Source organism: Acinonyx jubatus, chromosome B4, assembly GCF_027475565.1.
Source record: "Acinonyx jubatus isolate Ajub_Pintada_27869175 chromosome B4, VMU_Ajub_asm_v1.0, whole genome shotgun sequence".
Classification (NCBI taxonomy): Eukaryota; Metazoa; Chordata; class Mammalia; order Carnivora; family Felidae; genus Acinonyx; species Acinonyx jubatus.
This window is the reverse complement of record NC_069387.1, coordinates 24,914,880-24,938,951: the sequence shown is the minus strand read 5'-3', so window position 1 is coordinate 24,938,951 and position 24,072 is coordinate 24,914,880. Positions and strand designations below refer to the sequence as shown.

The window sequence follows — 24,072 nt, the reverse complement described above, 5'->3', positions numbered from 1 at the left end:
CACATGAAGGTAGAATCAAGAACTTGGTTTGTTGAATACAGCCTTGTTATTTGAGCCTTGTTGGAACACCAAGAATCCATAATGATTTTTGAAAACTACCAAAGAAATTCTGCCTCATGCTGCTACACTTGAGTGAAAACCCAGGAATTCCAGTGGCTGGGAATTAGCCACTCCTAATGCTCCAGGGCAGTTTTGTCCAGTGGCAGCCCTCTTCCCATCTGCATTAGAACACCTGCAGAGTTCGTTCAAAGGCACGTGCCTTGGCATCCCTGTGACCTACAGAATCATCATCTCAGACGTGGGATCCAGGAGCCTGCCCTTTGGAGAAGTTCCCTTGTGTATTCCAACGCTCTACACCATCTCGAGAATATGCGTTAGAGGTTAGGACGTGGTGGTGGAAGCCCCTTATGGGGCTTAGCCTCTCCATGGAATTCGACATAGCCCTGTGACTGGTGAAGAATGACTAACAAGTGTCTCTTCTTCACTTCAGGAATCGTGACGCCATAGACTTTCCTTCGGGTCAGGCACCGTTCCAAGAGTTTAACACTCACTACCTCATTTAGTCCTCACAGCAACCCCAGGGGGAAGTAGGTGTTACTATTATCCCCATGATATAGATGAAGACACTTGGATGCAGTGTGCATAAATAATTTACACAAGGTCACATACCTCATGAGTCGGCTATTTTCCTATAGTCCTAGGACACATCCTGTGCTTCAACAAATTATTGTACAAAAAGGTGGGTTTTGATCCATAAAATGTATTTGTTTCCCGCCCCCCAAACAAATCAACTTATTAATATTCAGCAATTTATCCCCCACTTTTTTTCCTAGAAATCTCTTGTAATTCTAAATTTAGGTGATAATAGTGGACTGGGATCTGTATTCCACTGGAATTTACTATATGCTCTGGGATGTAGATTCCTGAACAAAATCTAGAGTGGATACCTCTGGCAAGATTTAAAGTGGGGGGCACGGGGTATTTGGTATGCTCTTGGTCAAAACGGATCATCAGAAGACCTCTAGACTGGGAATAAATACTCTGAGAACTCCAACCACAGCCAAAGCATAGGAAGGAATTTTACCTCCCCCTTATGCCTACTTCCATTTTTTTTAATTTTTTAAATGTTTATTTATTTTTGAGAGAGAGAGAGAGAGAGAGACAGAGCATGAGCAGGGGAGGGGCAGAGAGAGAGAGGGAGACACAGAATCCGAAGCAGGCTCCAGGCTCTGAGCTGTCAGCACAGAGCCTGACACGGGGCTTGAACTCACAAACCACGAGATCATGACCTGAGCGCAAGTCCAATGCTTAACCAACCGAGTCATCGATGCACCCTACATCTACTTCCTTTTTTTAAATTCTCATGTCCTTCAATATCATTGGCAAAAATATTCCCAATCTTCATTTCAAAGCCCTCCCCACCCCACTTGAGACTTTAAGTGACTGTTTCTGAAATGAAAAGCAGAAAATCGCAGAACCTTTAAATGTAGAAATGTGTGAACATAGAACGCTGACATGCCAAGTACAGTTTTAACATTTTAAGTATATTAAGAACATTGAAATGTATTTGAAAAGTAGAAGGGCTGGTAATACTGTTCATCTTATGTCTAAAATATGTTTCTTTTCTATTAATAAATACAGCAGATGAACTGTGAGTAGAGAAGCTGTCATTTGCTACTCCTCAGAAAGATCCAAGAAGTTTGTGAACGTCATCTCTTTTACTGTATCATTTCTTGTGTTAATGCAGTCAGACAGGTTTAACAGCAAGGTCTCCTGGTCTCCAGTGCCATTTCTGGAGATGGTAATTTGAGGAATTTGAAAAGCATGGCAAAAATGTGAGCCAATTCAAAGATACACTACGGTTCATATATCAAAGGAAAAATCCTTTCTGATGGTTTTTCAGAGATACTGAAGAGCTTAAAAATACATAGATGGAGCCACACTCTCCAGCCAGTTTCTAGATTATTACAAATGCATATTTTCCATTTCTTTTTGCCGAAGAAACACACATTAATACTTCATAACCTAATACTATGCAGTTATATATTCATTAAACAAGTCAACCTTCTAAACTACAGTGTGGCAGCTATAAAACTGATCTCGGAAGAAAGAGTTCTTGTGCTATTGTAGAATTTAGAGAATGAGTATCGATATCAACTTTGGACCAAAATTAAGATTTAGCTAAGAATTGGTAAGTCCATTCAGTTTTCAGAACTAGTAGCCCAACTTGCATGTAAAAGGAGTGATTTTATAAATAATTAATGCTCCTTGCAACACACAGGCACACACAGAAGTTATTCATGCATTGTTAGGAAGTCACTTTCTGAGACTTTGGCTGGAAACCTAGCTTTCATGGATGAAACATTTTGGGTAACATCTCCAGTATACCCCTTGAGAAAATGAAGTAACAGAATCCATTAGACACTTAAAGTTTGTAGCTATTCTTTCTTGTGGCTCCAGGATTCTTTATCTTGGCATGTTGTGTTAGTTTGGCACAAAACTACATCAGAAAAGCCATTTTGTCCTTGAAGATGATAGATTCTGCACACTTAATCCACAAATCTGAGCTATGGGCTTTGCCCAGAGTTAAAGTATTTTGTTCTTCCATAATGCTTTTCTTTTTTTTTTTTAATGAATTAATTTATTTTGAGAGAGATAGCATGTGTACAGGGGGTGGGGGTGGGTGGGGTGGGGTATAGGGGCAGAGAGAGAGAGGGAGAAAAAAAGTCCCAAGCAGGCTGCATGCTGTCAACAAAGAGCGTGACGTGGGGTTTGATCCCATGAACCGTGAGATAATGACCTCAGCCAATATCAAGAGTCAGACACTCAACCAAGTGAGCCACCCAGGCGCCCCTACATAATGGTTTTCTTATTAAATCTCTGAACCATACTAATTTTCCTAGTGACTACATACAAACCCATATCTTAGATGTAAAAAAGTGAGAAAGGAGGTTAATTTTTTTATTATTATTATTTTACAAGGGTTTATATAGTGCTTGGTATATATACTCAGGTTCCCTTCTCTTTCAGAAAATGTTCACTCATATGGTCCTCATAAGAAGCTTATGAGTCTAGTACTATTAGCCCCATTGTATAGGTGACAAAGTTGAAGCACAGAGAAGTCAAGGAGCTGGCCAGCTGTCACACAGATAGTAAGTGTTAGAGCAGGGATCCAACTCCTGCTTCTAGTTCCAGGGTCTGGGCTCCAACCACTGCCCTGAGCTGCCTCCATGCCTCACACCAGACCACCCTCGTAGTTAATAGCGATGAGCTAAGAATAGAAATGAGAATATTTAACATTTCCAGACCCCCTTTCTGGTCATTCACCAACAATTTCCTCCCCATAGACTGCATTCTAATCTTCAAAGTGAAGTTTCAGACTGAATGTTTTAGACTTTGGGAAGGTGGAGTCTTTGAGATCACAGAGGAGCAATCTTAGCAGATAGGAATATGCAGAATAACTTAGCATCAAGGATATTTAATATATTTAGTGAAAAAGATTAAAAGTGAAGTTGAGACATTATAACTGGGTGGTATTCTGCTTATTGAAAAGTTACTTTCAAGTTACAAATCCCACTTCCTACACCTTTAGTCCTCCAGCCTAGACTAATGAGGTCAGAATACCTGTTTCACAGTAAGAAAGGGAGCTAAGGAACGCCCTCAAGGCTACTACTCCCTGACCAATAAGGAGCCAAGCAACACTTTTACAGGTTTACACGCAGACATGGGTACTATGGAAACAATAAAGACGTTCTGTTGTTGTTAATGGAAATATAATCTTATCCTGAAAGCTTTGAGATATCAACTTACCTACACCCTGACCAGGGAGCTCTTCGTGATTGGTTCAGAAGAGAGGGGTGTGGTCTCCAATTTTTATTTCCTGGCAGGAGTTAGAGGAGATGATGCATTGACAGAGAGGCAGCTGAAGGTGGGGATCCTGTGGATCCAGGACATCTGGGCATCATTAGCCATAGTGAGGGGCCAGCCCGCATGAGAGGTAGCAGGAAGGAAAAGAACCTTGGGCCAGATGGTAGAAGTCATGGCTGGAGGAAACACTGGCTTAATTTTTGGAAAAGATTTTTCTTCAAACTCTGGAATGATTTTGGCAGCCACTCATTCTTTAAGGCCTCAGGATAAATAATTTAGCTAGCATATTGCAAAAGGGGAAAAAAAATACTAACTCTACCCATGAAGATGGGGTGGGTTTCATTTTATAATTCTCACTATTCAGAAAGCTTTCAAAACTCCCCCACCTCAAGGCTCTCAAAACTCAATGAGCAATGTCCGTGGTACCTCCCCAAGTTCAGTTACAATCTTGTCCTGTCATGCTGAAGTGTTCAAGTAGAACTCACTTTTGGTTGTGTTAGAACTGGAAGAAGCAGTTCAGTCATCAAAAGATAAGTGTTACAGGTTGTTGGGTATTTTTTTTCCCTTCCTATTGGGGCAGACATCACTTAGAATGATTTATCATTACTCATTCAGAAGCTCCAACTACCCCCAAAGAATGGCTAACCACAGAAATTTCCTCTAAAAGTGATGCAGCCACAGCTGTCTAGGAGTTATTTAGCAGTAATTCACTCTGGGCAAGAGAAGAGTGGTTATAAGGCTATCACATCTATTAAAATGTCACTCTAATTAAAGCATGGGGAAGAGCTCAAGAGAGCTTAGAGTCCCTACTCTGTGATTTGGGCAGATTTTTTTTATATTACAGATGACATTATAGGCAGAAAAAAAAGTCTCTTTTTGCACCTCTGTGGTCTAAAATACTAACAAAAAGAACAGAAAATGTGCTTAATAGATTTTTTAAAGCTTATTTTTACTTATTTTGAGAGAGAGAGAGAGAGAGAGAGAAAGAGAGAGAACAAGTGGGAGAGGGACAGAGAGAAAGGGAGAAAGAGAATCCCAAGCAGGCTCCACACTGCCAGCACAGGGCCCAATGTGGGGCTCGAGTTCACAGACCATGAGATCATGACCTGAGCTGAAGTCAAGAGTCAGACGTCTAACTGACTGAGCCACCCAGGCGCTCCAATAGATTTTTAATAGGTTGTCATTCCACAGGCTTTCCATGTAAACAGTGCATTAAACCTTGCCGTGGTCTTTGAAGGTGGCTTTATCAACAGAGAGCACTCAAATAATTGAATGCAAGAGTTAAAAAAAAAACCATGACTTTCAGAGTCAACTGATGTAGAGCTGAGACTCACCACCCCCACAGCCAAACTGAGTCCTTTGTAAGTTTCTGGACCCCTCTAAGCTACAGTGTCATTTGTAAATAAGGGCCATGATGTTCTTCCACAAAGTTATTGTAAGCATTTCAGCAGATAACGGTTTAGAGCTCCTGGCATAGTGCCTGGCATCTGAATAAGCATTCAATCAATGTTAGTAATTGTTTACTTTATTTTAAAGATAACCCTTTCATGTAACATCGGGGTCTGTCAATATTCAAGTTTAAACTGGATGAAGCTGGATTTTGAATTCTTTCAATCTGTTTCTATTTCACAGACAAAAACCATTGCCACATCAGGGAAAGCCAAATGGCAGATTATTACCTTATTTATTAACAAAGTGTAAGACAAAAGTAGAAGTTCAGTGAAAAAAAGCAAACATGTACGGAATGACCCCATTTTTAAAAACGTATATAAACTTGCTTGGAAAGCCATATATACAAATATTATATTCATTATCCCTAAATTTCCTTTTTTTCTCTCTTGTATATTTTTCCCCAGATTTTCTGCAGTGAACCTGTGTTCCTTTCTTATTAGAGAAAAACAGCATATGCTAATTTTAAAAAATTTTAATGTTTTATTTTTGAGAGAGAGAGTGTGTAAGCAAGGGAGGGGCAGAGAGAGAGACACACACAGAATCCGAAGCAGGCTCCAGGCTCCCAGGTGACAGCACAGAGCCCGACGCGGGGCTGGGACTCACCAACTGCGAGATCATGACCTGAGCTGAAGTCGGATGCTCAACCGACCGAGCCACCCAGGCTCCCCATCAATGCTAATTTTAAAAGCAAAGAAGCATAGAGTCACAGTGGAACCAATCTGTAGGTGTGTGTGTGGCCCTGCCTGGATCTAGTAGTATGTGGGGGAAGTAGAGAGAGAGACCATGGGAAGTGGGAGCAGGGAGCCCCGAGGATCGCGCCGTCCATTTGGTGTAAGGTCCTGCAGATTTTGAGCCATCAGTAATCTTCAGAGAGGTCTTCCGTCTGCCCAGTTCGCCAGGGTTGCATTCTTTACTTCAGTTGTTCCAAGTATGTAAATCACTCCAGAAACTGATCTGGCGTCCCGGGGCTCTCAGGACGTCCAAGATCAGAAACACATCAAACCCTGGCTGTCCACACCTGCTGTTCTCAGTAATAGCCCCAAAACGGACACAGTGTGAAAGAACACAGTTGTCAAGCATCTGGAGCTCTGACTGTCTCCATTTTAAGTTAGGGAAATACATAAAGCATGATTTTTAGATTATTTATTTTTTTTAATCCTTATATTCTTTATTTACATTTCAGTGGCGTGAGTTACTACTTCACATTTGCAGAATTTTTGAAACATTCCTAACTTTAGGGCTTATTGATTACATTTGGAAAAAAAAATCTCAGAGAAACAGATTTGGCCATATTTTTGTCTCTTTTTTATGACTATAACTCTTTACTTCAGGAATATATATCAGAACTAATACGTTTCTAAATTGCACTTATCAAAATTGAGTGGACACTTTGCCCACAGAGCTCCGTGCTTACACATCTCGAATTGCAGTAGAAGTGGTTTTCAATATAATTGTTTCTCTACGTAACTTTATAAGGAAACACATGTCCAAACTGAGGATAGCCCCACTTTAAGTTTTAACATGGTTTGGGTTTTACGGCATCCAAGATTTTCCTAACTACGCACCTCTTTTTTTCTTTCCTTTTCTTTTTTGGTCTTAAAACACGCTCTTTTGGCTGGTTCAATAAGTTGTTCCTGCCAACCAGTTGCTTTTATGGTAATTGACAGCGTAGCTGATTTTTGGAACCTTACAATCTAAAAAGGCGTTTTAGCCCAGACTTTGGAGAGGCCGAGCCAAGCTACTTGCAGAGTGAGAGATACAGCTGAGCTGAATGTGGGGCAGTCAGACCCTAAGTCTGTGCATGTTAATTAACAGCAGTGAAACGTCTGCTCTGGCTCAGACTTCAGATTTCTCTCTTTTCAGCAGCATTACAGAATCCTTCCTTCTCCTGTCAGATTGTTCCTCGATGCCACTTCTGGAGGCGAGCCTGTGAGACCACCTGTCTGTAGTGACAGAAGTGGCATGAGCCCCCTGAGCCCTGGTGATGGGTCAGTAGACCCACTGCTCTTAACTATTGGCTGAAAAGACACAAAGTACTTGAATCAGATAAGAGCCAGCATAAGAAAAAAACATCTTCACGTTCAGTACAGTTATTGAATATAACGAGTGGATTGTAAATTTTCTGAGTTCCCCTCAAATGATATCAGTTCTCTAAAATAGCTGGGGTATCTCCCCAGACTTCATCTCCACATGAGGAATAGAAAAACAGTCTCCCCAAACTACCAGATCTTGATTGTCCTTTGCTTTCCTACAAAAGCACAAATGTTTCAGAGTAAAAGGACCCCTGTTTGCTATCTTCCTGTTGCTGGTTCTTCTGGGAACTAGAACACCCAGCTCTGAAGGAGGTGGCTCTTGGACGCATAATATCCTAGTGACAGCAGGCAACTCACCAATAACACCAACAGGAAAAGCATGTCCTCCTAATACCAATTTATGTTTAAACCAAAAGCACCCTGGACACAGAGACTCCTCCCCCACAAAAAAAAAAAAAAAAAAAGTAGTGGTCACCTCTTCCTTGTTGGTTTGAAATGTTTGACATTGAGTTTTGTTACACACTGTTTTAGCATTGCTATTGATAGAGAAGCAAAATGTTTTCTTCTGTTCATTACTTTTTAATGAAGACTTTTCTACTGTTGATGGGGAAAAACCTAAATCCATACCTAATGACATTAAACATACCCATCTGCCTGAGAAATAAAATACAGGATGCGTTCTTTTGAATACAGGCGAGCATATTGTTGAAATTTGTGAAACTAATTAAGAATACCCAAACAGGCATTGGAATCTATGTTTTACACTTCAAAGGTATTTTCATAGGCACCAAACTGTAAAACACATACACCCCAAGAGTAAGCAGAGTTTTATAATTTCACAGTTGGCTGTAGTAAACTTGTTTCTCAGTGGAATGAGTTCAGGGAGGCAGCCCCAGGGAGTGCCAGCAGTATCCAGCCATAAATGGGGCTGCAGGACATACAAGTTCACTCTTCGTCTTAAATGCAAGCTCTCCATGGACCTTAACAGTGAATTACATGTTCCCCTTTCACGTGCAGGCTCCTCCACTCATTTAGGGCATTTCTGGGTTCTGTAACCCATTACATATTTGATAGCCCCAGGCTTCCTTCTTGTCATCTATGCAGCAATCACTCTCGGGTTGACCATTCAGGTAGGGAATCTGACTCTGGTCCCCTTTGAATCTGTGAGACTGCTTTGTTTGTAAGCCAGAGCATCAGTTACATGGTCTTTTCTAAATTATGTTTTGTTATTTCCCTAATGTTATTTAAGCTTCATGGAACTTATTCTGCTTTTGCCAAGTCTTTCCATTGAATAAATATCTCCATAACCTATTGCTTCACTTTGGCAACAGAATTGTTGCAATTTGTGGGCAAAATTGAGCAAAGGCCTAGATCTTTTTTTTTTCCTCTGTAAAATATCCAATGTTGCTGGCTTCCCTCCTCCTAAACAAAGGCCTTGACTTGTTCTCTGTTTTAGTAGTGCCTTGTCTCTGTCATTCCTGAGTAAAGATTTACGGATAATAGTATGAAACAAAGAATAACTTAGTGGGCATAACAGAGACATACTGTGCACATAGAAAGTCACTAATACTAAATAAGCTAAGACACAAAGTGTTTAGAATAGTGCCTAGCACATAGAAAGTGACTTGTAAACTAAGATTATTGGAGTTCCATGAATTAAAACTTGTCATTATTTGCCTCCAATTACATAAGTAATTTTATAATTCAAAATATCAAAAGCAGCAGAAATATAGCTAACCATCCAGGGCAACCTAGTAGGGACCAGAAGATCCAGATAGTGACCATCCATCTGCTCACAGACCCAGCTATTTCCCCAAAGGATAAGTGAAAGATCAAAGAAAGAGACTAATGTTTGTTGTTCTGTTTGGGGCCAGACACATAACATCTCATTTATTCTTCATAACAACCTTGTCATTTATGTTTTTGTTTTGTTTACTTGCCTTCTTTCTTTTTTAACTTCCTGGGTCTCTAGCAAGGGTTATGCAAAAGAGCTCACAGCGACCTGAGGCCTGACTCAGGATGCACTAACAGGCTTTCCCAATTCTTTTTCCTTCCTAAAGGACATAGGAGTTCAGCTGCCTCATCTCCATGGACATTTAATCATTTTCTCTTGACCATATCTTCCTTGGAGAATTTTATCCTGGTCACACTGTATTATGATTATGTTGATGCTCTTATTCTCAAGTCCCATGACTCTCTTAGAGCCCAAATCTGGAAATTATGCTGTCTGACCCAACTAGCCTTGAGCATTGCAGAGAAAAAAAAAAAATACCCTTTGAGCTGGGGGAGGTAAAACAAAGGGAGAGGACTGCAGGCAGCAAAAGACAGCTTTCCAAAGGCCATAGAAACAGAAGAAGGCCTTGAGCACACATTGTGTTTTTCATGTTTCCTGTGTGGGGCAAAGTGCCTCATTCTGTAGCTATTGTTGTTGATGATGATGGTGGTGGTGGTGACTTAACCTAGTTTTGGAGACTCATAGGCTGATGGGGAGTTTCAATTCTACTCTTTTGTCCCCACTTCCCATGCCATGCTAGCGGACCCTCTTTACCTTCTGAACATCTTTCCCTCCAGCATGTCTATTTTTTGTGTTCCCAATACCATAGTCTTTTAGCCTGAGAGCTACGTAGGGAGATTTAATCAAGATCAAGAGGCCATTTCGTCCTTCTTGATAACGATGTTTGCATTGGTAGACATTAGTGCCTGAGAGAGGGAGGGAATCTACACCAATAGAGAGAGTGCATAAGCAAAGCTCACACCCTAATGCTCATTTCCTACAGTAAGAGGGTTTCCTTTGCAGCTTGAAGACTGATGTCTGCTTACTCTAACATGCCAGAAGTCCAGTGCTGCTGCCAGTGTTGAATCTGTCACTCTGGCTAGCTAGTCAGAGGGAACTATTTGCCAGTCCTTTTTCTGAGATGAAGGTTTGAGTCCCATGAAATCACAGAGGCACTCTAAAGATCTTCTAGGAACTCCCTTATTTTATAGTTGAGGAAACTGCATCCCAGACTGTGGGGGCATCATAGTCTATCCAAAGGTAGACAGCAGGTGAGTGAGGGAGTGAGACCAGAACCTGGCCCGGGAAGAGCTAGTGTTCCTGTCCCTGTGCTGTCTTCCTCCTCATGAAAAGGCCCAATTTTTCAGCATACATTAACATCAGATTTTTGTTTACTTATGAAAGCTATTTTTAATTCTTTATTACCTGTTCTCATCTTGCTTCTTTGCAAAGAGATTTCTTTTGTATCTTAATTTAAACTGCTTTTTCTTTGTAAAAAAAATTAATTAATTTCAACCAGATTTCCTGATGAATCTCTATGCCGGTAAATTAATGATGCAGCTCCTAAGGTTAAAAAAGAAAGAAAAAAAGAAAAGTAATTGAATTTTTGCTTGTCTTTACAGACGCTCTGGAAAATGGATCCAATAAGGGTGACAGGTGAGAAATATGTTATTTGCCATTTATGCGTTTCGCTGATGGCATTTTCTGTGTATGCTGCAATGAGTTTGATCATTTTCTTTCTTTTTTGCTTAAATCCAGTGCAGCCAATAGGAAGGGACCAAGCAAGGATGATACATACTGGAAGGAGATTAATGCAGCGATGGCCTTAACCAATCTTGCACAGGGCAAAGACACACTGCAGGGAACAACCAGCTGCATCATCCAGAAGTCATCACATATAGCAGAAGTAAAGACGGTCAAAGTGCCACTGGTTCAGCCATTTTAAGGGTTTGTCACTTTTCAGACCTACGGCTGCTCTTCGTGTCAGTGTTTTCCCATCAACCCTCATCTTAAGAGCCGAAGCAAAAGTGAAAATGACTCCCTTTCAAACCTCTTCTTGTTTTTAATTATCCTAAATATATCATTTAGTTGCTTCTATAAGAGACATATAAATTATAAAAACCTCACTTTAATCAAAAGTAGTAACTTATTTTATGTTACTCAAACTATGCATAAAGTGTCTGCATTGCCATTACAGTAAGTGCCTTGCTTCCCCCCAAAATAAGCAACAACGTGGGCACAGCAGAGCTGCTGTGCCTCAAATGACAACGCCACAATGCTTGTTAGTCCGTGTGTGTCCTTCCAGATGGGCCTAACCATTTCAGGACAGAAACCAGAACTGCTGAAAGCCCTCAAAATGTTTTCAGTAATTCACATGTTAAAAGTTGGAAATCTACACAGCCCAAATGAGATGTTCCTTTAAAAAACAAAAAACTGCTGCAGTATTTAAAAATTGTTCAGCATGCTTTTCAGAGTGACAGTGAGAATTTCATGCATGTATCTTGCCTGCCTATCTAACACACTACAAAGGTCCAAAATGAAAGGAGCAGCAATCACATAATATGTTTATTTAAGAAGAATCCCAGTGAATCCATTGTGATCTGGAAAACTTTTTCCAAGCACTGCTGGGAAACACCACAATGCCCTTTAGAAGTAATTTGGATTTTCTCTTTCTTAAGTTTTGCATAAGTGTTTTAAAATTTTATTACGTAAGTTACTCAGAATTCTCCCGTGCAGAACTAAACCTGTAGTTTAGTTTTAACACATAATCCTGTTTGCATTAGAGGTCAGTGCTTTTTGTGATGGAAACTTTTTCATATGGAATGGCTGAAAACCTTTTATTTGGTTCATTTCAAATTATAATTGCTGATGGACAATTTATATTGCAACGAGAACAAGACAATGAAAGAAATGTATCTCTATGTGAATATACTTATACAGACATAAAATTGATTTTTAAATTTAAAACATATGGAAAACAAAACATTGACAGTCTTTGAATTTGCCAAGTAGGACATTTAAGTAAAAATTAAGTGAAATCATGCATTAAAAGAAAGAACATTTTGTTTCTAAATTAGACTATCACTGAGTGAGAATAATCAATATCAAGAAAGAAGAATATAGGTTTCAATCAAACAATAATATTCTAATCAGCTTGGGGAGACTTGAAACTTGAATAAACACCAGAGATGCCAAATATAACAGAGTATATGTGCTACAGAGAAGTAAAAAAGGATTTGACTCTTTTATGGTGGGATGTTTTTTCTGGGTATGTAATCTATTTTGTAATTTTTTTTTAACTGGAAAGCATTTTTGTGAGTGTGAATGAGAGCCAATAGTGCAGCCGTGTGGTGATATTTTTCCTTATTTTGCAAAACGCTTTTAAAACCAAAGGCTGCTCTAGTTGATACATGGACAATATCATTCTTGATATAAATTGTAGGACACTTTTTCATGTAACATAGCATTTGGGGATTGGGTTTATTTAGTGTAATGAAGATAATTTGATATAAAAATATTTTGTATATATATATTTTTACTTTGTTTTCTAAATTGCTGTTTGCAGTAACAGTAAGTGCAAAGCAAGATATGTTAAGTTATGACTGTATGATCGGATGAAGTATGAGTTCTTTTGGTTTACATCCTTAAGTAGTTACGGATCCATGATAAAAACTTTGGAATCTTTATAAATTAATTTGTCAAAATGTGATCATGTCAGAGAAAACTAAGGACAAGTACTTCACTCTTTTTCATACTATTATAAGTTATTCTGGTATTAAATATTTTAATAAAATTGATTTTGTTTTGACATATTTCAGTTAGATGAATGGATGCTGGTTGTTTTTTGTTTGAATTAGTCATAATTCACTTTTGCCATCTTTTTAAAAAGAATCAGCAGATTTGCTCTATGATATAAAATATGGATGGCAAGCCAATATAGGAGAGCTTTCACATGATTTTTTTTTTAATACCAAAGCTTGGAATCTGGCCTATAAACACATCAAGAAGATTTTATAATTAGGACATCCTTGGCAATATCTCCATTTGCAATTACTTTTAATTTATTTTTTCTCTTGCTGCTTTAACATTTTCTGGAAATTAAAGTCTCCCCTCCCAAATCCTTTAAAAGAATCCTGAACAATGCTGAGCCAGCAGCTAAGAATCTAACTCATAATTTATGTTGTAGAGAAATAGAATTACCTCTATTCTTTGTTTTGCCATATGTAATCATTTTAATAAAATTAATAACTGCCAGGAGTTCTTGACAGATTGAAAATAAAAGTTAATTTCTAGACCTCAATGATCATATGAATTTTGTTTTCCTTTGAGAGTTGACCAGGTGGAAAAAGAACAGAAGGGTCCATTATATGTTGTAACTCTCTTTAGGTTGGTAAGGGATATGATATGGGAGTACTGCATTTGTATTAGGTTTGACTTTCATCACCTTAGACCACCAACCCACCTTTTAAGAGCCGAGGAAAAGAGTATGATGCTGTTAAAATACATAACTTCAAAATGAACATTTTCACTAAATACCTTCTTTCAGTAGCTATGACAGTAAGCATTATTACCACGTGCTATGTATGTACTGGAGACAATCTTGACTTTGAAGCTAGACAGATCTATGTTTGAATCTCAGCTCTTCCCACTCACTACTATAAGATCCAGATTCAGTCACTTCTGGGCTTGGGTTTCTTCATCTGCAAAGTGAGAAGAATGAGTCATACCTTGATTTGATACAAGGTTTAGAGATCATCATATAAGATATATAAAGTGCCTACCACAGTGCCTGGTATTAAAAGGTGCTTAATAAATGGAAAGTGTTATTATATAATTATAATTCCTCTATATAAGGTTTGAGTGCAAGTAGAAATACACATGGAATATGAGAAAAGGATAGTTTAATGAAGAGCCTTGGGAAAGGAAAGCTATCTGACACGAAAGACTGCTGTGAGGTAATAATAGTTGGGGTTCCTGGGTGATTCAATTGGCTAAGCATCCCACTCTTGGCTTCGGCTCAGGTCATGATCTCATGGTTCGTGAGATCAAGCCCTGCATGAGGCTCTGTGCTGAGAACATGGAGCCTTCTTGGGACTCTCTGTCTCTCCTTCTTCCTTTGCCCCTCCCCCAACATGTACATGCACTCTTTCCCTGAAAAATATAAATAAACATTTGAAGTACTAACAGTTGGGATCAGAGTTGGGAACACCTTCAAGAAAGATCGTTTTATTATCATTACTTTGAACCTCATGGAGAAAAGCACAAAGTAGAACAAAGGTAAGAAAGAACAGACATACCAATAGAAAACAGCATGTGCGAGAGCTTCCTTCATCCATATCAACTAGAATTGCTTTTCCCTGTATTCATCCTGCCTGATCTTCTTCAAGATGACTAAGAACTCAAGCTGCGGTCTGTGTTCTCTGCTTGCTCCAAGTAGCAGTGTTTAACAAACAGTGGCAACAGCCATGGTCTGCTTTTAAACTCCTCCAGCTCAACAGCATAACATCATGCAAATAAACACAGAGAATAAGCAAGCCTCCCAGACTCTTCTGTCTGGGGCAGCTTAGGTCGGCCATGCCTTGGAAAGCAGTGTGGGGTGGTGGTAAGAACTTGGACTGGCATAACCTGGCTTTGCCTCTTGGCTGCTTAGTGACTTTGGGGAATAAGCAATAAGCCTTGTATACCCAGTGTTTGCATCTATAAAATTTGATCTATGAAATTTACCTACTCCAAAGATCTGTTGTGAGGATTAAGTAAGACAGTGGATATAAAAGCACTTTGCAAACTGCATGTACTATACAACTGGTAATGATTATTAATGTGTTCCAGATGACTCAGAAAGGCCTAATATCCCGTAAGTTTTGGCAACATAAACTGTGGCGTCCATGAAGCATGTAGGACCCCCAGATTTTGTCCAATTCATACTGTGGTCTGCCATCTTTGGGCCTTCCTGAACAGTCTTCTGATCTTATACTTCTTTATAACAATTATGGTCCGAATAAGGTGAGCGATTGTCACACTGCGGGGACAGAATCCTGACTATTCAGACACATCTTAGAAACGGACTAAAAATTTGGTTTGAGAAGTGTATGCATTGCCCATAATAAACTCTTTTTTTTTAAGGTGAGAAAAACCAATTTCTGAGTTTGGACAAACAAGCTGATGTGCTTTTTACATCTTTACACAGATGACTCCGTGGAAATTCATGCAAAGATTGCCTCAGTAAGTCTTCTGAAACAAACTGCAGCCCAAAGCCAGTTTCTGGAAATTTGATCTGCAGTGAGTCTCATTCTGACTTATATTCACAACTTTTAAATAAAATTTAAAATTTGAAATCATGTTTTGAAAAAGTACAAATGTAACTTATGCTAGTTGTAGAAACATGTAAACAGTGTAGAAGGGCATAAGATAAAAAACCCCATACCCTATCTCCCCATGACCCCAATCCCACACCCCAAAGATAACCATGGTTAACAATGTCTTGTGTGTATTTTCGGAAACTCAATGCATACACAAACTTGTACTTTTTCATCTTGCACTTCTTACTATATTCATATTGTTCTGCAATATTTTTTTCCATCCATCGTGAGTGTGTGTGTGTGTGTGTGTGTGTGTGTAGAGTTCATTATTTTAAATGAATATGTAGAATTTTATTTTGTATCTAATATAATTTGCTTAGCAAATACCTCCTGGGTGGACTTTTGGGTTATTTCCATTTTTTAGTTATTATAAACTAGTGCTATTCAAAGTGCTATTTCACACTGAGCAAAGGGAGCTTTGCCCTAATATAAACCAACATACTGCAAGAAAAACTTCTATGAAAAAAAATGTCACGTGAACTCACAGTACTCTTAGTTGATGTATATTCCGATCCCTTATCTCCTCGCAGACTAATAACCAACAACTGGTGAATTGTCATCATCATATAGACTAAACTTCAACACCACTGTTAAAAATACTGATGCAGCAAACATTCTGGTGCATATGTATCTTCAGCCACTCATTCCATCTATGGAATAAATACTTAGAAGTGTAATTAATGGGTCAAGTGATAGTTACGTTAATTTTTTTGATGGATGCTGCCAAATCACCATGTCAAACTTCTATCAGTTTACACTTTTGACAGTAGGATGTGTCTGTTTTTCCTCAACTTGTTCAAAACCTTGATTTTTATTAAACTTTTCAATACTTGACAGTGTGGTAGACAAAAGTGATATTTTATCATTGTTTTAACTGGTACTTTTTCAAGATGAATGGCACATATAAGCTTATTGGCCATTGGTATTTGTTTTCAATGAACAGCTTATTCATGTCTTTCTATTTTTGTTGGCTTCTTTTTCCTTCCTTTTTGTCATCCGTTTGTTAGTGCTTTGTACATTATTTGCATATTTAAAAATTCAGTACCTTGTCTATAATATATAGTGTATATTTTCCAAGATTGCTTTTTATAAATATTTTTTACTTTGCGTAATGTTTTTAAATTCAGAAACTTAAATATCATCTGTGCATATACATAGGATGTGTAGGAGGGCACTGCATATATTTGGTTACCAGAGAAGCAGTGTAGTACTCCAAACACAAACTCTGGAGCTAGACTTCTGATATTCAAATCTTATCTCTTCTGCTTACTAGTTCTATAATCTTGGACAAGACACTTAACCTATCTAGCCTCTGTTTCCTTATCTGTAACATACGGACCATAAAAATGATTACTTAGTAGAGTTGTGAGGATTAAATTAGCTATTACATATAAAGCACTTGCAATCATAGTACCTCACACTTAGTGCCAAGATCATACAAAAATTCATCCATCTTTTCTGCTGTTAGTATTATGGTTTACTTTTGTATGTTTAAACCTTATATCCATTGGCAATTTATTTTGGCATAAAAAAATTATCTAGGCACCCCTCTCAAAATTAAATCTTTATTTATAAGCCTAACAAAATAATGTACAAGAACCATATGAAGAAAATGACAAAACTGATTAATGAAATTAAATAAGAACTAAATAAATGGAGAGATAGTCCATGTTCATAGATGGAAAGACTCAATACTGCTGAGATGTCAGTTCTTCCCAGCTTGATCTATAGATTCAGTGTAATCCCACTCAAAATCCCAGCAAGTTATATTGTGGATATCAACAAAATGACTCTAAAGTTTATATGGAGAGGCAAAAGACCCAGAATAGCCAATGTAACATTGAAGAACAGCAAAGGTGGAGGACTGACATTACCAGACTTTAAGATCTACTATAAAGCTAATAGTAATTAGCTTACTTAAATTAAATCACTTACTTAATTAGATTACTTAAACAGTAATCAAGGCAGCATGGTATGGGTGAAAAAATGTACAAATTAAATGATGAAACAGAATACAGAACCCAGAAATGGGCCCACACAACTATATACAACTTATATTTAACAAAGTAGCAAAGGCAATAAAATGAAGAAGATAAAATGGTAAATTTCAAGAAGAATTTTTGAAAGAAAAGATAAAATTTAGAAAATGGTGCTGGAACAATTGGATACCCACATGCAAAAAATAATAAACCTAGGCACAGACTTTACATCTTTCACAAAAACTAATTCAAAATGTAGACCTAAATGTAAAATGCAAAACTATAAAAGTCCTAGAAGATAACATAAGAGAAAATCTAGCTGACCTTAGGGCTGACGATGACATTTTAGATACAACACCAAAGGCACAATAAACGAAACAATAAGTAAACTGTACTTCATTAAAATTAAAATCTTCTGAAAGACAATGCCAAGAGAATGAGCAGACAAGCTACAGACTAAAAAAAAAATTGCAAAAGACACATATGATAACTATGACTGATAAATATGATTTTTATCCGAAGTATACAATGAACTCCTAAAACTTAACAATAAGAAAGCCTGATTAGTTTTTAAATGGGCCAAGGACCTTTTCTGACAACTCATCAAAGATACCCACATGGCAAGTAAACATGGGAAAAGATGCTCCACATCATATGTCATCAGGAAGTTGAAATTAAAACAGCAATAGATACAACTATATACCTATTAGAATGGCCAAAGTCCAGAACGCCGACCACACTAAATGCTGGCAAGAGTATGGAACAGCAAGAAGTCCTCATTCATTGCTAGCATAAATGATATAGCCACTTTGGAAGACAGTTGGAAAGTTTCTTATACAACTAGGCATACCGTATGAACCAGTAATCACACTCCTTGTTAGTTACCGAAAAGAGTTGGAAACTTATGTCCACACAAAAACTTACACACAAAGATGAAGCTTTGTTCATAATTGCCCAAACTTGGAAGCAACCAAAAATGTTCTTCAGAAGATGAATGAATAAATAACCTGTGGTATAACCAGACAGTAGAATGATTCAGTGCTAAAAAGCAATGAGCTATCAAGCCATGAAAAGACACAGAGGAAAGTAGCCAAACTTTCACTTAGTAATATGTGAAATAGGGTACATACTGTATGATTCCAGCAATATAGTATTCATTTAGAATAGGCAAAACTAAGGAGATGGAAAAAAGATCAGTGGTTTTCAGGAGGTGGGGATGGGGAGGGGTGAGTAGGCAGTGCACAGAAGAGTTTTAGAGCATTTAATACACTCTGTGTGATACCATAATGATGGACACGTTGTCATTACACATTTGTACAACCCATAGAATGCACAACACCAAGAGTGAACTGTAATGTAAACTATGGGCTTTCAGTGTAATGATGTGTCAATGTAGGTTCATCAATTGTAACAAATGTACTATGCTGGTGGAGGATGTTGAACATGAAAGAAGATATGTATGTGTAGGGACATGGTGCATATGGCAAATCTCTGTACCTTTCCCCTCAATTTTGCTGTGAACTTAAAACTGCTTTAAAAAGATAAAGTCTAAATAAAAAGGTTTTACATTTTAAAAAGTGAACTAGGTATCTGGTTCTTCACCAAATACCCCCGCCCCCATCCCACAAAAGAAAACCTAGCTGGTGTCTCAAAACAACTTGCTAGATAATCCACTAAATAGTTGCTTTTTAACTCTCTATTCAGTTTCTTATTATAGTAGTGAGTATAGAGTTCATTTTTATTATCCCTTCTCATAATTTTCCTGGTTTTTCTTCATCTTAACTTTTTTAATTTTAAGTTTATTTATTATTTTGAGAGAGAGAGAGAGAGAGAGAGAGAGAGAGAGAGGGAGCGCATGACTAGTGGAGAGGCAGAGAGAGAAGGAAAGAGAGAATCCCAAGCAGGCTCCATGCTGTTAGCACAGAGCCTGATGTGGGGCTCAGTCTCACAAACTGTGAGATCATGACCTGAGCTGAAATCAAGAGTTTGACACTGAACCTACTGAGCCACGTAGGTGCCCCTCCTCATCTTAACTTTTAAAGATAAACATGATAAATTATTTTATCAAATCCCCACTCTTCCCAGAATTGTGTGGGTATTTATGGATTGCATGAATATATAGGGCAATTGACACTTTGCAATATTGAGTTGTATTGTCTCATTTTCTTCTTTCATTTGATCCTCAACAGTTTCATTTTTCTTCATGTATCTTAATTTTTATTCATTGATATTTATTTTTGTATTACATTGTGAATGTGATTTTTCCATTTTTTGTGATCTTAATTATCATTTGTCTATAGGCAAACTATTGATATTTAAATATTGAGGGTTTTTTTAGCTAGCCATCTCACCTAGTCTTTAAATTAATTTTTCAGATGTATCATTTGGATTTCCAGGTATACAATCATATTATTCCCAAATAATGAAATTTATTGACCCCTTTCTGATATTTATACTCTATTTCTCTTACCTGCAGGGTTGACTAACATTCCCAGAACATTTTTTCCACCAGAACAATTTTTTAATGATATAAGTGATAGTGAGCTTCCTTGTATTTTTCCTGACATTAATGGGCTCACCGGTAGTATTTAAATATGATATGTAATAAAAGATCTTGGTTTGTAGTGTTAGTTTTTTTTATATTTTAACAATATTCTTTCATTCTTGATTTACTGAAAGATTTTATTATAAATGCATGTTGATTTTTTCTAAACATTTTAATTAAATTATAGAAAACTTCACAAATCATAGATGTACAATTCAACAAACTTCTACAAAGGGAATATAATTGTATAACCAAACACAAATGAAGATAAAAATCATTAGAAATATTCCAGAAGCTCCCCCCTAAAGGCAAACATTTGTCTGACTTCTGCCTATTTTTGAAATTTAAATAAATGGAGTCATAGAGTTATACCCTTTTTTCTGTCTTCTTTTGCTAGGTATTGGATTTGTGAGATTCATCCCTCTTGTTGCATATAGCAGCAATTCAGTCTTCTTTTTAAAATAGTTTAGGAGTGCCTGGGTGGTTCAGTCTGTTAAGCATCCAACTTTGGCTCTAGTCATGATTTGGGGTTGGTGAGTTTGAGCCCTGAGTTAGGCTCTGTGCTGACAGCTGGAGCCTGGAGTTTGCTTCAGATTCTTTGTCTCCTTCTCTCTCTGCCCCTCCCCTGCTCATGCTCGCTCTGTCTGTCTCTCTCAAAAATAAATAAAATTTAAAAAATTAAATGAATAAATAAATAAAGTTTATTTGTTTTGAAAGAGAGAGAGAGAAAGTGAGCACATGAGCGGAGGAGAGGCAGAGAGAGAGGGAGAGAGAGAATCCTAAGCAGGCTCCATTTTATCAGTGTGGAGCCAGAGGCAGGGCTGGAACTCACGGACCTGAGCCAAAATCAAGACGCTTAACCAACTGAACCACGCAGGCACCCCGATTCATTTTTTTTATTGCTATATATTATTATATCATTATATGAATATACCACAAATTATTAATACATCCTATCCTTTTTTTTGAAATGTTTATTTATTTTGAGATGGATGTGTGAGCAGGGGGAGGAGCAGAAAGAGAGGAAGACAGAATCAGGCTTCATGCCGTCAGTACAGAGCCCAGTGTGGGGTTTGAACCCACCAACCCTGAAATCATGACCTGAGCCGAAATCAACAGTCAGACATTTAACCAACTGAGCCACACAGGCAGCCCTAATAAATCCTACTCTTAATGGATATTCGGATTGGTTTCCGATTAGGGGGCTATTACAAGTAATGCTACTATAAACACATTCTTGTACATTTCTTTTGGTAAATTTAGGTATGTATTTCTGCTAGATAGAAGTGAACTTACTGAGTTATATTTTAGTTTCAGTGGATATTATCAAACAATTTTCCATTATAGTGCACCAGATTACATCTCCACAAGCAGGATCTGAGAGACCTATTTGCTACACAGTTTTTAATGTTTTAGTCATTATGGTGGATTTGCAGAGGCCTCTCACTGTAGTTTTAATTTGTTTTTTTAATATTAAAACAAACTAATATTATAGATTCATATTATTTAATATTAATACCATTTAATATTAAATTTAATTAATATTTAATTTGTGGGTTTGTTATGTATCGACTATTTGGATATTGTGGAGTGCCTTTTCAACTTTTTTGCCCATTGGTGTATTGGGTTGTCCTTTTCTCACTGATTTTAAAGTGTTTCTTAATACATTCTGGATATGCAGATGTGCATGTTTGTGTTCATGTGTATGTATGTGTGTGTGTATGTAGGAGGTTTCTTACAGAAAATATCTTGCAAAATACTATGCTTGAACTTCCTTAAATGCATTTGTTTGTCTATTTGTTTGTTATCCAGTTGTAATAGTTCTCCCCCAGCCATAGTTTCAGTAGAAACTGCCTGTTTCATTGACGGTGTTTGTTATTCTTTCTCTGGCTGCTCAATCCCCATTTTCATTGCCTGCTCAAGACTTTCTTCGACGTGAACCCAAGTTCATCTTAGGCAGTGGACAACTTATGGGTTATGGGGATGGGACAGACACTTTCAGCCCTTGTGATCAGGAGATGGACCACCTGACAAGCTGTAATGCCCTGTTAAGGCACCTACAGTCATCCCTTCTGCTCACCAGACTGCAGAACCACAAAAAAGAAGACCCTGGCTAATTGCTTAGCAATCCCAGAGTGCTTTGAAGGTCAGGGCCTCACCCTGACTAAGCTGCCTTCTCAGAGAGCTCTCTATTTTCACAAGGTAGACTTTCTTTAAGAACTTGGAGCTCCATACTCACCTTGGGGCTCTTCTCTAGGTTCTGGTCTGGACAAAAGGAAACAAATAAATCACCTCCCTCCCCCACTTCCTTCTCTCCTCCCCTTCCTACTCTTCCTTGGTTTTCTCTCCCTCTTCTCCTTGCAATCTCCCTCCCTCTCCCTCTCTCTCTTTCCTCTTAACTCCGTAGGTTCTGCCTGACAATGTAAGAGCAGCTTCTTCAGGCATTGAGCAGGAACCAGCAGCGGGGGAAAGGGCAGCTGAGAAGCACACGTGTACTGCCATCTTCCCCTTCTCTATTTCTAGAGCTACACACTTTAAATACTATCTGCTGAATCCTCAATATGAAGGATGAAGTCACTAAAACTCATACTTCTTTTCATTCTCACAGGCCATTTAAACACTTTTCTTGTTAATTTTACATTGTTGGTATTTGTGCTACTTATTCTCTGAAATCATAGGTCCCACTGTTACAGAAATGGGTTTAACGCTCACTATGAGTCCTTTTATACACTGCTTCCCTTTCCTGAGTTCTCTATTCTCATTTATCATATGATTGGATGGATTTTGTTTTTTATAGTTTTCTTTTTCCAAGACGGGCTCATGAATGTTGTATTCCCTCAGGTGGAAGCTGTCCTTTGTTCCCTTATACATTCATAACAATCTAGAAAAGTATATGAGTCTGGGTCTTACTTTCCCACTTGGAACTCTTGTCACTGCTCCACTACTAACTGACTAATGAGATGGTGTGGTGGGAAACTCTGAGGCCAGCCCTACATTATCTATATTCTCGCCAATACATTACTTGTTTTTGTTTTTGTCTTTTGTTTCGTTTTGTTTTTGCCTGAATGCCCATACAACTCTTTGTTTACACTTAAAAGTTCAGCAACTTAACCGTCTGAAGCATTCTACAGCGTTCTGGGTCTTCTGGGTCTACAGACTGAAATCTAATGTATTTCAGGAAAAAAAAATTCTTTTATCTAAATTACTTCTTCAGCTCCCTTTTCTGTTCCCTTCTTCGAAATTGCCATTTTCCTGATTCATTTATTCAATGATATGTACCTACACTGCACCAGACACTCTACTAGGTGTTGGGTATCAGTCATGCATACTAACAGAGTCGAGTCAAATTCTAGTTAAATCTCCTATTTCAGTCTTTCATCTTAAGTTTAGTGGTATTGAGTTTTCCTTTTTCTGTTTTCACATCTCTATGGGTGTTGTTGTTGTTGTTGTTTTCAATTTTTTAATGTTTATTTATTTTTGAGAGAGGTAGAGAGAGACAGAGTGCGAGGGAGGGAGGGGCAGAGAGGGAGACACAGAATCCAAAGCAGGCTCCAGGTTCCAAGCTGTCAGCACAGAACTTGTCGCGGGACTCGAACTCACAAACCGTGAGATCATGACCTGAGCCGAAGTCGGATGCTCAACCGACTGAGCCACCCAGGCACCCCTGTTTTGTTTTTTAAATTATCTTGTATTTCTTTCTTGCCCTTAGGAGGCTCACTTTTCATGCCCTTATTATTCTCTCCTCTGTGATAATTGTATCATTTATATCCTCTTTGAGATTGCTTTTCAAAATGTATTTCCTTTTTAGTTTCTGGGTAGAGTACATAGAGTAATATTTGTCATAAATGTTATTCTTTTTCTGGAAATTTTCTTTTCATATAGGTTCTGCACTTGCTTTTTGCTTGTTCTGTTTGATTTTGTCCTTTTTGAGAATAACATTCAGGTCCCACATTTTGTCCTTATACTTACTACTACTCTTTGCTCAGAAATGGTGTGAGACCAGGGCACCTGGGCGGCTCAGTTAGTTAAGCCTTCAACTCTTGGTTTCAGCTCAGGTCATGAT

At 38.0% G+C, this 24,072-nt stretch overlaps 1 protein-coding gene across 6 annotated transcripts in view; it reads left to right on the top strand.

Moving 5' to 3' along the window:
• MKX (mohawk homeobox) overlaps positions 1-13,426 on the top strand; it is a 68,120-nt gene extending 54,694 nt beyond the window's left edge. For all 6 annotated transcript variants that reach the window (XM_027073698.2, XM_053225443.1, XM_027073699.2 and 3 more), the window contains 2 exons: positions 10,749-10,782; positions 10,885-13,426. In XM_027073698.2, the coding sequence (XP_026929499.1) occupies positions 10,749-10,782; positions 10,885-11,071 (221 nt within the window). In that variant the 3' untranslated portion in view covers positions 11,072-13,426. The remainder of the gene's footprint in view (positions 1-10,748; positions 10,783-10,884) is intronic.
• Positions 13,427-24,072: the final 10,646 nt, after the last annotated feature.